General features: G+C 42.3%; 1 protein-coding gene across 28 annotated transcripts in view; it reads left to right on the top strand.

Moving 5' to 3' along the window:
- MAP4K4 (mitogen-activated protein kinase kinase kinase kinase 4) overlaps positions 1–16,915 on the top strand; it is a 171,823-nt gene that overhangs the window by 69,182 nt on the left and 85,726 nt on the right. For all 28 annotated transcript variants that reach the window (XM_054388490.1, XM_054388630.1, XM_054388648.1 and 25 more), the window contains exon 3: positions 10,621–10,677. In XM_054388490.1, coding sequence (XP_054244465.1) covers positions 10,621–10,677 — 57 coding nt within the window. The remainder of the gene's footprint in view (positions 1–10,620; positions 10,678–16,915) is intronic.

Genomic DNA, 16,915 nt, shown 5'->3' with positions numbered 1-16,915 from the left:
CCAGTGTTTGCAAGGCACTTGGTGTGTTCTGGAGTACTGAGTAAAAAATAATCAGAAAACACACAGATTCCATTTCGTTATGTGAACGCTGTCCTTTTTTATGGAAACCTGTGAGCTGAGTATGTTGCAAAGTGGCTTTTCTGTTGTGTGGCCTTTTCACGTAATAAACGTTTGCCACAGGCTTTGGGAATACAACTTAAATTCTACCCAGGCAGCAAGCAAGAGGAAATTGTGTTCATTTTGGTCATTCTTTTTCTAAATGAAAACATAGAGGGCTCTGCAGCCTCTCAGGTTTGGTCTTTGTTTGCAAGTCTGATATAGAAAGGGTTGTTAGTACAGGCTTGAATTTCTCAGTCAGGCAAGCTCCTGTGCTGACAAAGCAGAAATAGTTTGAGGTCTGAAAATACTGCTATTTGAAAATAGTTGGTGTCGACACAAAGCTGCTTACAGATCACTCGTTGGCTGTGTGCCAGTTTCTCAAGGACAAGGTGGTTGGTTTTTTTGGTTGTGTGTTATTTTTGTTTTTTCTTTTGCTTTAGAATCACAGATATACTTGGCAAGGTATCAGAATGTAATAATGCTGGAAAGAGTCTTCTGGTGTGAGTCCTCACTTAATTAAAATATATATAACTTCAGGCTAAACGTGGGATTTGCATCTTGCAAACAAGTTGGTACATTTTGTCTTAATTTACTCTTTAAGTATGGGGTCACAGCATAAAACACAGTACCCATTTTTTTTAAGAATGCCTCCTTCTGTAGTACTCCCTTAGCATATCTGGTGCCCTAGAAGATGCATTTTAGTTTCAGCACTTGGTGCCTAGTAAATTATAGCTTCCTAGTCTGTAATGGCAAGGAGATGTGACTAACTGGAAGTGATACTGATGATGTTTATAATGGCTAAAGGAAAGAGATGCCAACCACTGTATGTCCTCAGAAGGAAAAGTGAAAATTCCTAAACCACACAGTTCCAACACTTCTTTGTTGTGTGTTGTAGCACTGGAGGAGTATTGACAGTTGGACAGGAATTTAGTTTTTCATATATATATATATATACACACACACACACATATATATACACATGCACACATATACATATAATGTATATTTAAGAGATCATTAACTTTTCTACTTAAAGAAATTCCAGAATGTAAATATGTTAATAGTAAAGGTTATGAATGTGAAATCTTGCATTTTAACCATTTCAAAATAAAACTCATTATGCAGGCTGACCTCCCTGCCCTGCACAGCTGTATTGTTCCACTGGGATGGTACAAGTCAAAATAGTTCTCCTTCCCCTTGCTCTTAAGCTGTCCAGTGGTAGCTTTAGATTCTTCCCACACAGTGTCTTTATTAGCATCTTGCAATGAAGCTAGACAAAAGGTGGGACTCTATCAGGGGAGACAGCTGAATGTGGCAGTATGTGTTGCACTCCTCCTAGTCCAGCAGTCTGAATAAACAACAGAAAACTCAAAAACGTGTTAAAGAGGAAAATAAAAGCAGTGGAGCCAATTCTTCTCCTTTTTCCCTTCCCACTTACAATGAGGTTTTGTATGTTCCAAAATAATCTCCACATCTGTGTGGCATATTTGAAAGTGCAGAAAAAGTTTAATTCTATTTAATACCCTTCTTGGTGAGCTCAGGGAGACTGGTGGACATTTTAGGGTGGTGCTTTAGGCAACCAGCACCCCCCACCCCCACCCCCCTTCCCCAAAATAGCATAGCCAAAAGCAGGCTGTCCATGACTGCTGGATGCCATGCAGTCAGATGTCTGGATGCCACCCATGCCATCCCCTCACTGCCTGGGAATGGCCATTGCCTGTTTCTTGGAGTTGCATTTTTTTGGAAGTAGACTAAATGTAGCAAGGCTGGTGGGATGTGCATGAATGTTGGTTTTCCTTGTCTCCTGATATATGACCTCTGACAACATCCCCCAAGAGAGTGCAGCTGCTTACATCAGCATTGGTGTGTGGAGTGGGGCAGGGGGGTGGGAAGTAACTGTGCTTTCGATGCATCCCCCCCAAAAAACCCAAACCAAAACAGTATTTAGTGGCACTTCTATCTGCCCAGTGCTTAAATACTTAAATTAGTCAGGAGCATGCCCAGCAACTTTCTCAGCGGTGAGTGGAGTGAAATGGGCCTAGGCTTGCCTGGGTTTGCAGAGGGCCTTGGTCACAAGGTGTAAATTGCTCATTTCAGTTGGAAGGCTCAGATTTGTACACCCAGGGGTGATGAGTTAAATGTTGATATGAATTCTTTTAAAAAGCGAAGGAATGAAGAGAAGCAGCCCCAGGCTCTTTTCATCCAGGCTTATTTTGATGTCTTCCTGAAGAAGTGATTGAGAGACGCAGGCCTTCGTCAGCCATCTTTCTCAGATGAAGAGGTGCCTGCCTTGTCTTGAAGCCCCCATCCCCCAGCGTGAGGACCCTGGTGGGTCTGTTTGGTCTGCGCTTTATCTGAGGTAGAAGCAGCCTGTGTACACAGACCTGTCTGTGAAGTGGCACTAGGTAGCTGTGGTGGTGAGGTGACACCTGGCAAGCACAGGGTTTACTCTGACAACCTGCAGTGGTCCCCTTCAACCTGATTAATGCCAGCCCTGTTACAGGGAGTTGCTATGGCCATGCCACTAAACCAGGCCTGCTTCTCCTTTAGTCAGTAGCCAAGATCCAGTGGAGGCTATTTAGTGATGAAAATGGCTGCTGAGGTGTAAAAATGAGAAGTCGTGTAGCTGTAGTCCATGTCATTTTTTATCTACAAATACATGTTTTATCATTTTGGTCTGAATTCTTCTCTTGATATTCTCCATCTGGCTTGTTTTCAGTTATACCTGCCAGAAGAACATTGTTCTGCAGGGAGTCTGAAGAACAAATCATAGTTAGGAGGGATAGATTTAGTGGCTGATAAAGGTGTTAAGGTAGGGTAAAGAACTGATTTGAATGAGAGCTGGACACAGCAGATTCTAGATGATGTTTCCAGAGGAAGCCAAATGTACTCTGAGTCAACTGCATCCATGTGGGAGGTATGCCTCTATTCTGGTTTCATTCTTTCATTTTAGTTTGGGTTTTTTTGGGTGTATTTCAGTAGTGTCCCAACTAAATTACCTAGGTATGTTTAAAACCAGAAAAAAAGTACAGGCAACGTTAAGTCTTTTCACCTTGTTGAGGAATATTTAGGCTGGGGACTTTATTACAAGAGAAAATGAGTGACAGTGTGTTTAGTGAAGGTCACTAAATCTGAGCATTGCTTGTTGGTTGCTGGAAGAATAGGATGATGACTGATGATGGCCCTTGGAGAAGGTATTCCCAGGCTAAAGGCTCAAGCTAGTTATCTTGAGTCCCTGTAGAAGCATCCAGTCTGGGGAAGGAAGCTCTGGGTGGCCACCTACAGCAGCAGAGCTTGATCCAGTAGCCAGCTGACGTCTGGAGTGTTTGGCAAAGGGGCAGCAAGGCATATTTTTCAAAAACTTCTGAATGGCCTGAAGATGAGGCCTTGTGGAAAACCACATTACAGCCTTGCTTGCCAGTGTTACCAGGGGACTGTAGTTGGCTGGCTTTTCCTGCTTGGTATTGGGGAGGGAGAAGGAAGGGGGAAACCTATAAGGTACACTTGATAAGGGAATGTTTTGTGCCTTTTGAGCCAGGAAATGTGTAGCCTTAGGAGATCCCAGTTGGCTGAATGGACTGAGATTGGCATGAGTGGGTAATGAAGGGCTAGCCATAGTCTTAAACTGCTAGACCTTTTACCCTCTCCTTCCCCTACAACATCCCCTTCTTCTGCCAGCTTTGTTTTCACGTATTGCTTGGTCAAATTATCAGTGGCTGTGTGCTGAAATATGTGTAATTGTTATGCCTCACTTAGGCAAATCTATCAAAGGTCCTATGAGGGATTGGTGGTGTTTTCCTGGTCAAGACAGAGGCATCTGACATTGCAGTTCTCTTTCTGTCCTCTCCCATCAGATAAAAACATCTCCAGCTGATCAGTGGGGCAAGGTGAACTACTTAGGGTGCTGGAAGTTGGCAGAGATGCCTCCCAACTCTGAGCTCTGCCATTGGCCTGTGATTCTGGGAAAGTGGTGGTGTTTTTTGTGTGGGTGGTTTTTTTTTTGTTTGTTTGGGTTGTTTTTTTTTTTTTTTGTTTTGTTTTTTTGTTTCCCCTCCCATTTATTTCCTTTTTCCTATTTAGGAAATGAGCTGTTTGAGAGGAGGAAATGCCTCTGGTAATGTATATCCAGCATCTTTTGGACAGGGAAAGCTACCACAAAACAAGCAATCAAAGTGAAAAATTAGTGCATAGAACTCTCTTTTCTTACTAGTGGGTAATGTCTTTTCACTCTGTCCCTGGAAGTATGGAACTGAAAATAACTGTGTGTCTTTCATACTTCACAGGATGCAGTACCATGCATGAGTAAATTGTCATTATTATTTCTTCAATAGACAGCTAGTGAGCCTGTGGATAGCTAAAGCAGGATAGAGAGTATGTTGTTTTCTGTTTTGCTTTCCAGGCATTTGATGTCAAGAGTTAGACAGAGGGAAAACACAGAACCCTGTTCTGTCTTTGACTGAAACAGTGGGAGTCTTTAATAGCTTCTGGTTGGTTTGGGTTTAGAAATCATATAACAGGAAGAAAGAACATTGATGTTGGCCTTTTTTTCTTCTTGTGCATTGCTGCAATGACTTGCCAGGCTTTTGTACTGAGGTCATTTGCTGATTTTTGTTCTAGAAGGCGCTTCCATGCCAGATAAACATTATCTCTTTTTACAAATTTATCCCCATCACTGGAGCCTATGATTATTTAGCTTGCAGAATGCTCTATCAGTAGGAACAGCTTTATTTTTGGCTGCAAACACAGCTAGATAGACTTCTTGCTTAAGAACATTTTATATTTAATGATTTGTTTTTCACTGGGGAGTTTGCTTTCACTTTGTGCCATTCTGTCATTTTGCCTGTCAAAAACGTATGTTATGTTTCTTCCATAAGCATTAGTCCCATCATTTTGCACAGGGTGGACCTAGTCTTTCCAGGGAGTGGGAAGAAATGTTTTATAGAGTCTTACGTATTCAGAGTGCAAAGTTGGTTGGTCTACAACTTTCTGTGTTGGTAAGGGACAAAGAGAGCTGATGGCAAACATTCATTGGAATAATAAGGTATCATTTATTGCTCTGGTGTGTGCACCCTGATAGCAGAGTATTGCTTCATGGACTGTTGCCTCAGAGTCATAGAAGTTCAGAATAAACTAGATGAGAAGCAAACTGAAAAGTTAATTTTGACATTGTATAGCACTACTATTAGGTGGTATGGTGGTGAGTTTTCACTTACTAGCATGTTTGAGTATATCCTCCTGCTTCGTTGTATATTGTAGCAACTGAAAACAGAGTTTTAATTCAGTGTAGTTGATCTGCTTTCCACAACTGTCATCATAGGATACTGGGAGGTTAGAGACCTTCAGAGTGTACAGTGCACAGAAAAATCCAAGCTTGCAAATTTTAAGTTACATAGGATGCCTGCCTTCCTCAGTGTGTGATGTTTCCTCATTTTCTGCTTCTGTGCTATTTAGCTGGGGAGCAAGCTTCAAGGACCAGTTTCCCCAAAGGCATGTTAATACACAGCCAGCAACTGTGTTAGCAGGAGAGTTACCTTTATTTTGCATAATTAGTGAGGGGTAGGAGGTAAATGAGCTGATAAGATTTCTTTTGCATTTGATTTGCATAGTTCTTTGATAACATTAAGGTGTCTTAGGGGGGAAGAAAGCACCATGAGAAACAGTACATAACACCACTTGCCTTTGAACCTTGGCAAACCAAAAATTTCACAGTAATAATGCTGTGCAGAAGAAGAAAGGGGCAAGAAATAGGTGTATTAACTGACTTGGAGAATGTGATTAGGCTTAAAATTTATAATGTTCTGCAGATCTTGGCAGTTTTCCAAGGATTTCCTCTTATCCCCTCTGCTTTTCAACATGCATAAAGCCCAGTGAGATGAGCAATAAGCAGCATATTGCTATCAGACATGACTGGGAATATGCTTAAGTAGTGGATTCAGTTCAAGATTCAGTTAAACGCTGCAGTGTTGCTGTTTTGATGAGAAGAGGTGTTTTTAAAGATACTCCATATGTAAATGATCTTTGTCATTCATGGGAGAAGGAACAGGACAAGATTTGGGGTCAGCAGGTTCAACTCCATTGACTTGCTCATCCTGACTGGCCATTTAAAAACAATGGCACAGTATTAATCTTAAAGATACTCTTATTTTGCTTCCTTGGGAGGATAAACTTATGCTTTAAATATGAATAGATTAATGAAAAGAGGGAAAGAAAAGTGGTAAGGATTCATAGTAATGACAAGTAGTTTGGAGATTTTGGTCGATACAAACCTTAAGATAGTTTAAATTCACAGATTCATAGATTGGTTTGGGTTGGAAGGGACCTTAAAGATCATCTCGTTCCATCACCCCCCCGCCCCGCTATGGGCAGGGACACCTTCTACTGTACCAGGCTGAGGCTTTCTAAGGGGCAGACTCTAGTCCAGATGGGGCAGCCTTTGCTACCAGCTGCTGCTACTACTCAGTACAATGTTTGCAGCCTTCTCAGTCTGTTGGCTCTGGTGACTGTTCTAGGTGACTATCACCTTCGGTGTATACTTCATATCAATACTTCTGGCCAGATGACAGTTATCCTGTGATCCCAAGCCTATGAAATCTGGTATTTAACAAGTTTTTTAAGAAGTTGCTGTTTTCTCTTAGCATGTTTTGCAGTCTCATGGTGTTTTTCAGATACTTGGATGGTAATTGCCAGCAATTTTCGAGGACAAACAAAGCTTGCAGGAACTTCTGCCATACCTAGGGGCAGGGTGGGGAGAGCCTGGGGTGCCCTGAGGGCCTGTGACTCCAGATGGTGCTAAAGCAGGGGGCCCATACTGCAAGAAAAATGCTGTCCCACTGGGAGTGTTAGCTGGAAGTGCTGCTGAGATGCTGTCTGGATTGGAGCCTGTGGTGGGTTGAATTACCCTCCAAAATGAAAATTGGAATGCATACATACAAAATACACGTTATATATATACATACACAAACACACATATATTAAAAAAATATATAAAATACTTATAAACAACACAGAAACTCCTCAGAACCCCCTGGATGAATCAAGGGGACCTGTTCACCTCTTTCCCCATTCCCTCCCTCCTTCCTGTTACCTCACACAGCAGTCAAAACAGAGATACCCTGCAAGGCCACAGAAGGGAGAAAGAGAGAAGGTGGAAGCAGAAGCAACAGGAGAAGAAAACGGAGGAAGAGCAGAGGCATAAACATTTCTATGTTCCCATTAGCAATCCAGTGAATTATATAGACCTTATCATTGTTTTCCTTTTACATCCAATGGTAATTTATTTTCAGACTTTGCAGCCAGGGACTAGGCTAAAGTTCCCCCTTCAAACTGTAACAGGGCCTTAATGGCTACCACATTTGTGAAGTGCCCCAGGAATTAGATTTGAATATGCCAGGGGATTGAGTTCAGAGAGTTTCTCCCATCTGTGACTTCTGTAGTTCTTTGTAGAATTTAACCACTTCTCAGTTTTTCTTATTATTGTTTTTAATGGGGACACTGTTTTCCAAAGCTAAAACTGGCTATGAAAATCTGAAGATTGGTTTCCAAAAGGGGGGAGCGTTTAGCCGTTTCTTCTTGCAAGCGAAGTTACACCAGCATGGCAGTAGTTTGACAAGTCTGTTCTCCAGCAGAGCTGGAGATAAACAAACAAACAAAAACTCTGCTCCTGCTTATATGTTGTGCTTGTGATGTTTACTTTTTTCCTCCCTCTAAAAATGTTTTTAATGAAAAGAATGTGTTTTTTAAAATGTCCTTTTACTTCGTTCATATAATGTCATGCAACCTCCCCACCATTTAGGTTGCAGATGCTTGGAATATGAACACTCCATACATTATGAAAAGGGTATTTGGAGTAATTTTAAAGAATATTCTGAAATGACCAGGGTTTAAATTTGGCCTGGGATACTGAGCAGCCCATGCTTCCCACAGTCTGCAGTTCCCTTGCTTTCCAGTCCCTTAGGAGGGTTATAGAGAAGCTTTTCCCATCCCTGCTGCAGAAACGGCGAAGTGAAACACGAGTAATGACTGCACTCTGCTGTAGCTGTCATGGGCCAGGTTTTCACAGGGACTAGTGGAGGCACCAGCAGAATCCCGTAAAGCTGCAAGGAGAAGGATGGTTGGGCTGGTGCACATTAGTCATCCCAAGTGGGCTGGTCTCACAAGGAGGAATGTTGTCTTGAGAAAAGCTGTGAAACTGAGCCCTGGGAAATTTCAGGCTTCCCTCTGGAAATAGCAAGCTCACCAGTCGTTTGTAGATCTATAAAAAAATAAAGGAAACTTTCCATAAAATATGTGACATCCCATAGATGGATGTCTTGCAGCCTTGCTCTTCTGTGTGCTCTTCTGTGTGCTCTTCTGTTGCTCTTTTGTGTGCTCTTCTGTGCTTTTGCCTGCAGTACATTCTGCCACCATTTTAGCATCCTTGCTTTACTGCTGAATGAATGGTGAATGTGTTTCACTGTTTCAAAAAATGTTTCTTCTTCCTCAGCCCTCCTTAGTGTTGCAAGCTTTTTTTACTCTGAGATGTCCTTGTTCCTCTCTGTAGCATATTCTTTCTGTACCTCAGACTGTGTTTTCCAGTGTCCTTGGACCTTTTGTTTCCTTCCACAGAGCTGTGGAAAGCAGAGGCAGAGCTGAAGGGAGGCATTTTTCACCTTGATGTAGAATATTTTCCCTTCCTCCTTTGGTGGGATGGTGAGTCTTGAGGAGAAGACACAGGTTTTTGTCATTAGGCATAGATCCAGGGTGGGAAACTGGAGTTTCATCTCTCCTGGGCTTACTGAAAGGCTTTGGTTGAAGAAGTAGTAAGGTCAAGGTGAGGTCAGTCTTGGCCACTGCACATGTATTATGACCCTAATGTTGTTTCAAAATCAAAACCAGCTTGAGACTAATCTGTAAAAAGAAATACATGCAATAAATAGAATTTACAGAGCTGGCAGAAGCCTGAGTACAGTGATTTATTTATGGAAATCATGTGGATTGGTTAATAAGGGGAGAGCGCAGCACAGTAAGAGTTGTGAAAGAAAGCAAAGGCTGAGAATTCTGCAGGATTTTATCCTTTCTACTGCACCAGTGATGCCTGACCATTAGCTCTGTGGAGGGCATCATAAGGTGTGAAGGGGTCAAGATTTTTCCAAAGAGAGTGGTGGTTTGGTGTGCTTCAGTTCTGGGGTGCCAGTCTTGAAAGAAGCCACACATGAAAACGTTAGTCTAGGGAAAAAACATACTGCTGATATCCATCCGTTACAGTGGATGCCATGTATAGGTGTCTGCCTAGGAAACTTAGAAATTGGTGAGGAGGGAGGTAAAGTAACAGGGACTTCAGTGACTTGTTTTGTTGTGGGGTTTTTTAATTATTTGTGATAAAATTGAAAAAGTTCTCTTGCTGAAAAGCTTGACTGATTCAGAGAAGAGCCTTTGTAGATGATGCTTAGGAAAGGCATTGGCTGTTTGCCTGGATGTTTTGGGGCAGACTGTGGGGTGTTAAGTGGAGAGATGGAAAATACCAATACTGGGACCATTTCTAAGTGCCTGTTTAGAAAAAGCCAACAGAACAGCTGATCGATCTGGCCCCACTTTGTGTAAACATATACTGGAGAAAAAAGAATTTTTGTCAGAAGTCAGCTGAGGTGAGTTACAGCCCACCAGGGCTGGAGGAGCCCGTCCCAGCCCGTCATGTTGCCTGCCTCCCAGATGTGTGATCTGCACCCTGCCAGCTCTGGCTCTGCTCTGACTGCAGAGCAAACCAGTTTAATTTCCTGATCTGCAATCCCCTGCCCCACCCCAGAGTTGGTTTTTTCTATGTTAACATTCTGCCATTTTAGTGATCTCAATCAGCTTATCGTATGATCCGACGAGTGCCAGTGCTCCCAGGAGAAATATGTGACAGGAGGCTGGGGAAAAAAGGATAGGAGCTCACTGTCACAGGAGCTGGGGTCTGTTAATTCAGCTCCAGCTGTACTGTACTCCTTATGGTGCAGCAGAAGGGAGACAACATCTTGTTCCTGTCTAACTATGGCCAGAAAAGCAAAGAGAGCTATTGCAGATCTGATGCAACACTTGAAGAAACCACACTTTTCTTTTTATTATTGAAGACCAGAACAAAGAGAAATGTCTTTTGCACCCCTTAAGCATGCTAATGTTTGCCTAGCAATATGTCACCTATGTACCAGTCACTGGTGCATAGAAATAAAATATCTGATATGTGGGGTTTATTCTGGCATGATAATAAACTATCATTACTGACTGTGAGCTTTGCTAAAGGGGAAGGGAAGCTGTGAACATAATCTGCTGTGCTTAATCTTGATAATTGTTTTTAATGTGGTGAAAAATAAATGGATTCTAAGATTGTATAAGAACATTTTAAAAAGAAACTTGTTTTTTTTAAAGTTTTCATATGAAGTATCAGAAGAGCCCAGCACAGCTGGGGAAAACCCAGTGGCTGCTACTCACGTCTGAATGTTTTGCTCTGTCTATGGTGATGGGATGGGTGAAATGCTGGTGCTGACTGTTCTCTCTCTTCTTCAGGGTCGACATGTCAAAACAGGTCAACTGGCAGCCATCAAAGTCATGGATGTTACTGAGGTGAGTAGAAGAGCATTCTACTTAATTAGCAATATATGTAAAATTTAATAATGAGAGATGGCATCTGACTTACATTTATGTTGAAGGGCATGGTCCTTGCATGTGAACATGTGCTCTCTGCTTGCAGGACTGGGCCTATCAAGCCCATATGCCCTTTATGAGATTTTTGTGTGCTTGTGTTCTGGGGCCTGTGGCCTTCCCATATTGCTTTGTCTGCTTCCAAGATGTGTGAACTCATGTAGCATTCCCTTTTCAGAAATTTCTTAGAAGAGGGGAAAAAAGTCAGATTCCCTACTTCCCACTTTTAAGTGTAGCATCTTGCTTTTACTGAAAATAGAAGGTGAGTAGCCCACTTGATGTAGAGGACAGTAATCTCCCTGGTACATTTGCAGCTTACAAAGGGTATGCATTTATTCAAAAGAATGGATCCAATAAAGTTCTGAGAAACCTGAAAGCAAAAACATCTGCAGGAATGATATGCAGATGCTGGCAGAATTCAGCAGTGTAAAGTAGTAGCTGTAACTGACCCAGGGGGATTTACTGTGGAGCTTTAGATGGGAAAGATAGGAATTTAACCCAGTCAAAGAAATAAAAAATATATGCATATATCTGGATCCTTAGGAGTCTTGCAGTTTATGCTGTTTGAAAAGCAGTTTAAATTAAGTCTTCAAAACAGATCAGGAAAAGCATGAGTTTTTTCCCTGTTGATTCTGTTTGCATTTTTATAGAGGTTTATCTGCAAATTAACACAACTTCTTCAGATCTAAAATCAAAAGAGGTCCTCCTATGTGTTATCTGCAATGCTTGGCTGATACCATATTTCTGAAGAGAAGCTGTGCTTCTTCAAACCAAGTGTCTTATTTTTCTGAACTCCTCAAGCCTATGTAGGTACTAGGGGAATAGTTATGTTAATGCATGTACATTGTATAGAGCAAGGGTTATATTAAGCAAAACTCCTACAAGGATGTTGCTGCAAAACGGTTTGTATTTTAGTGTTTATATAAGTGTCGACAGATAAAAAAAGGCCTTGGACACAAGCTCCTGGGTGAGTGTCTGGGGTGTAATGGGTAAACAAACAGGAGAGAGAGGAAAACAAGACGACAGGGTTAGGTCAACTGATAGAACTTCAATCATATCTCTGAATCTCCCTGTGATCGATGGGCAGTGTGACTGCTGCTCTCTGACTAAAGCTGTTGTGTCTGCCAAGAGCTAGACACAAGACATTGTAAGATGGCCTGATAAAAATCAATTTTCAGCTGGAGATGTTCAAAGGCTACCTTCATGAGTAGGCAGTGCTCTTTTGCTGCCCTTAACATACAGACAAAACAGAGCAGAATGAAAGTCCATTGACCACACAGTGAATGTTCTTTGCACAGCAAAGAAGCATTTCCATTTGTGCAGTAGTTTTACAGAGAGCAGCTTGCTGGACTGTGCATGGAGAAGTCTTCTTCCATAACGTTAAGATTGGCTGTACTGCACACTGCCTCTTTTTTTTTTTTAATAGCATATATTAATCACAAACAGTTGTAATAGATTGCACAGCAGAAGGGAAACAGTTGAAAAATGCATTCTATAGTATGATATAGCTCATGTGGCAGGAGATGGCTTATGTTTTGAAACTTTCTGTAGCTTTTGGCTGGTTTTGAAAAGCTAGTTTTATATTGGGAATGTAGCTTTTGTCTCACAAACTCATTGCTTTTAAAGGAGGTAAAGGGCAGTCACAGGAAGGAGTTCAGAGATGTTAGTCCCATGCAGCTTGAAAGTGTTGTTGTTCTTACCAGTGGAGCTCATGTGTTTTTCCTCCAAAGTAATGAGCCTGCAGGGGCTACAAATGTGGTGTAAAGCCTTCCAAGTTGTGCTAAGTCAGCTCTACTTTTTTGACACCAGGCATGGATGGTACTGTTGCTAACAGCAGGCATGGGTGATACCAATGGTACATGTGCCATTCTTGTAGTGGCAGATGTGTCTGTAGGATATTCCTATCCACTCTTGCCTGTTTTTTCCTTTCCTGCCTCCCAACACTTGTGCCAGCACAACTGCCCCAGGGCCATATGGTGACCTGGATCAGGGAACAGGCCCCAGTTCCAGCTTAAAAATACTTTTACTCTTCTCTTTCCTGTGGTTATTTATAACCTGGATTGGTTCGTTGATCTGGTTTAGTACAACAGTTGTGCTGTCACTATGAAGAAGGTGGCATGCAACTGGACAAGAGCTGTCAATGGCTGTAAGGGAGAAGGGCCAGTAGTTCAGACTGATGTCACTGCTAGAGATGGACGTATCATCAAGCCATGGCTTCAGTTCCTCAAGGGATGGCTTCACAAACACCTCCTTTGGGTGGCAGGCTGTACAGCTCCATTCTTGTACAACTTCCAGCAGCTTGTGGGGAGAGTGGGACAGGGACAGAGGGGATGGTGACTGCTGCTCTCAGCACTGCTCCTAAAGAAATGCAGCGGAAACTACAGCCTCAAATTTACCTTCTTAGCTTGCTTCAAGAGTGACTTTTACAGGAGCTACTCTTGTAGGCTAATGGTGACTAACTGTGTCTGTGCCCATGGGGAAACAGGCTTGAGTAGAAACTTGCAGAAAACTGAAATTGTGATTTTTTTTGATGAGCGGCAAACTCGAGTGATTTGTGCCTCTATGTGGGTTTTCTGGCAGTGCGATGCTGTTCTGCCTAAATACAAGCAATGCAGTAGAGGATATCTGATTGTTTTGTCTAATCTGCCTTGAGAACAGACACAGGACTCTCTTTTTTCTGGGATACCTCTGATCCAGTGCTTGTTTTGCCAAACACTTAACAAATTAGAAAGCTTAATGTGTTGGCACGCTCTGTGGGCACAACCCAGGTTTTCAGTTTTCAGGGCCCCAATTCTACAATTCAGACGTTGCTCAGGATCAGTGAGGTTACATCAGTCCTGGGCTGTAAAACCGTGATCATCCAGACAGAAGGGGTGTCAAAGTCAGAGGGAAGGCTTTCCTTAGAAAGTTTTGGTTGACATCGAGAAAACAAGGTAGTATAATCTCCAACTAGAGATGCTGGAAGAAACGTTACAGCTCACTATTGCACATGGTACTGTGGAAATACTCTTCATCCTTCTCAGCTTTTCTTGTGGTTTTCTGTTTAGATTTTAATTTTGAAAAGAATGGTGGTTAGGATGAGAAAAGAGGAGGTGGGCTGAAGATATCAGCTTGATCTTAGAATATATTATGACTAGTTAGTACTGCTGCCTGAAACGTTGGGGGGGTTGTTGTTGGTATGCATGAAACTTTCATGTCTCTTCAACTTTCCTTCTCTCTAAACAAATTAAGAAAAGACTTAAGATTGCGTGGATCTTCACAAATCTTCAGATCTATAGTACTAAAGCAAGGACTGTAAAATAGGAAGATCTGTAAGTCTTCCTACAGAGTGGTGCATATGTAGGTCCTATTTTCACTTTCTGAGTGTGAAGGTAGAGCACATGTAGGGTGAAAAAAGTGTTGCTGTAGTGTAGAACAACTGAAAACAGAAAACCAGCAGTCCAGAAAGCTCTTCTGTTGTCGGAATGAGCCCAATGACCGTAAAAGGAAAACAATACAAACTATATGTGTAGAAACACTTAAAAAATTGTTTTTAAAAATGTGCATATGTAGGATGAACCTCTGGCTGCACATGTGTGTTGCTGGGGGAGGCATTATCTGAGAGATTCCTGTAGTCTGTCTTTAATCTTTTCCTTGCAGAGCTTCTGTTCCTTTTGGGGCATTGTTTTGGAAAAGGCAATGTTCAGTCTGTGTTGACCCCTTCCACTCACTGACCCTTCCACTCACTGTCAAATTTCTGTGACCTCCTTGCTATGTACTGACATGCAGCACTGTAGGATACCAAGTGAGCTGTGACTGATGTTATCAGATGCAACACAAGTATGCTGTAAGATTTGGCAGTCACAGTTTAGTTAGAAGAATCCATTTTCTTGTGAAGCAAATAACATTTAAAAACTTTGTAAAGTATACTTGGCAAATCTGCCTGTATCTAAGCTGCTAACTTGCATTTACACCTTAAACAGATGGCTTGACTTTGCTTTTTGGAGGCTTCTTTGCAGCTGCATGGTTGTTTCCAGTGTCGTCTCTGTGTTACCCTTCCAGCGATGCTTTCCCTTTGAAAGGTTTAGTAACTGATTTTGAGGGAAAACCAGAATTGCTTCTTTTCTGTTATAACCCCCAACGCTGCTGCTTCTTCCTCCTACCTCTTCCCACACACACTCTTGGCATCCCTTGGGAAAGTTTTCTGCATGCCATTTTAATAGCAGCATTTCTCAGCTCTTGTGCCCAGTGTTTCATGACTTGTCCAGTCTAGTCTGTGTAAAATTATGCTAAGTAAACAACTGGATACTGTATCCTGCTGATTTATGAAAGCAGCTGGATTGCTGTTAGTGGTTGCCTGTCTCGCCCTTTCTGTATGTGCTTTGCAGAAAAATTAACAACCCCAACCCAAAACTTTCAGGCCTGTGGAGAAACGTGGCACATCTCCCTTACCTAGACAGGAAAGGTTACCTGAATTACTCATTTCCACCTTCCTGCCTGCTGACTCCTTTTTTTTTTGTTGTAGCAGACAAGTCCCTTTGTTTCTTTGCAGTCTGTCTTATGGCGTACGTGATGTTATAAACTGTGATCATGTGGATGATCTGTCCATTGTCCCGAAAGCAATCTGTAGAAAGAGTGAACATACAGAAAAATGTGTGTGCATTTCCACATGCAAGCAGGCAAAATAAGGGGAAAGCAAAAATAATAAACACCAAAAGTTTGCTCTAACTTTTGTGTGTATGAAGTTTTTTTGTTGTTGTTCTTTTCCCCCTGTGAAAACCGAAAGACAGTCCATGGATTTTCATCTGTTTGGAGGGGAAAAAATTAGAAGCTGATGCCTCATTCTAGAAGATGGAGAAATGCATATCCTTATAGGACTGTGCAGTAGAACAAGCCAGTCTAGAGAAGTTGAATATGGGCTGGCCTCTTAATGTGGAGACATGAATACATTGCTTTACCTGGCTTCACCTGTCTTAGTGTTGTGAAGCTTCCTGATGTGCTTACATACGAATCCATTTGCTGTACTTACAGTCAAATTAGCCAATGCAAACCCGAAACCAATAGAATTACCAAAGGCCTTTGCCATGATTCTTCCTCTAGATATAAATTGGGGAAAATAGGTCATGGACCTAAAAATTGAGATTGTTTCCGTGAGGAGTACTGGCACCCTGCTTGCTTGTCCATCAGATGTGAGGTTACTTGCTTCTACTCTGTACAAAATTTTGTGGTCTTTGGTTAAATGGATACCTGGCAAAGTATTGTTCTACAAAAAAGGAATAAATAGGAAAGGTATTTACAATGTGAACAGTCTTGCTGTCCAGTCTCTCCTGAAGCTGATTAACCTCTGATCTCTTCTAGAGATTAGGGCAGGGGGAAAAAAAAAGGCCGCTGAAACCTTAATATTACAGTTCAAAGGAAAACAAAGCTGGTCAGAGTGGTCTCTTGAGCTGTAACCTCTGGTTTAGGAGGAGGTCAAAATGAGCTGCAGTAGTCTTGCAGCCAGTGGGGCAGCCTTTTTCAGCTGCAGAGCGTTTGTATAATTGTTTCCCTCGTAATTCCAGATTCTCCATCTACTTCTGCTGCGTGCCCTGAACCAGCAGCTTGGTACAGTTCTTCCACCTCTTTTACCACAGTGCTGATGCTGGGAGGCACAGCCCTCTGCAGTACTGAGCAAGGTTTGCAGTGCTGGCTGATGAAGGATTGGGCTCTGCTGCAGTCCCTGTCAGCTCCATGCTGCTCATTTTACTGTGAGACCCCTGTTCAAGCTGGGCAGAGGTGGTTCTGTCTGTCTTCAGGGTGAGGGCTGTGTGTAGGCCTTTTTTGGAGGGAGGGAGGGCGGGCTGACAGTGTCAGATGTGTCACTTTGTCCTTGGATAGCAGAGCAGTGCTTAGCCTGACAGCTCATAGTCCTACCAGAGCAAAGCAACATTTAACTCTGGTGAGCCGTTTGTCCTTGTGGCCATACAAGAAGCAGAGACTTTATCTCACTGCCAGGCAAATACATCCAACACCTGGCTTGAGTCAGATCTGTGATTTTTGGACATGTTCCAAGAAACTTTCCTGGAGCAGTGATGGCATCAGTTTGGATAAAAGGCAAACTTTCACTCTCTCAATCTGAATCCTGGGGTGGTTAGCAAGACTGTCAGGCTGGAGAAGCTTATTTGGGAATGGGAAGATGTCA

This window comes from Indicator indicator, chromosome 1, assembly GCF_027791375.1.
Source record: "Indicator indicator isolate 239-I01 chromosome 1, UM_Iind_1.1, whole genome shotgun sequence".
Lineage (NCBI taxonomy): Eukaryota > Metazoa > Chordata > Aves > Piciformes > Indicatoridae > Indicator > Indicator indicator.
The sequence above is the reverse complement of the archived record's forward strand: the minus strand, read 5'-3'. Positions and strand labels throughout refer to the sequence as shown.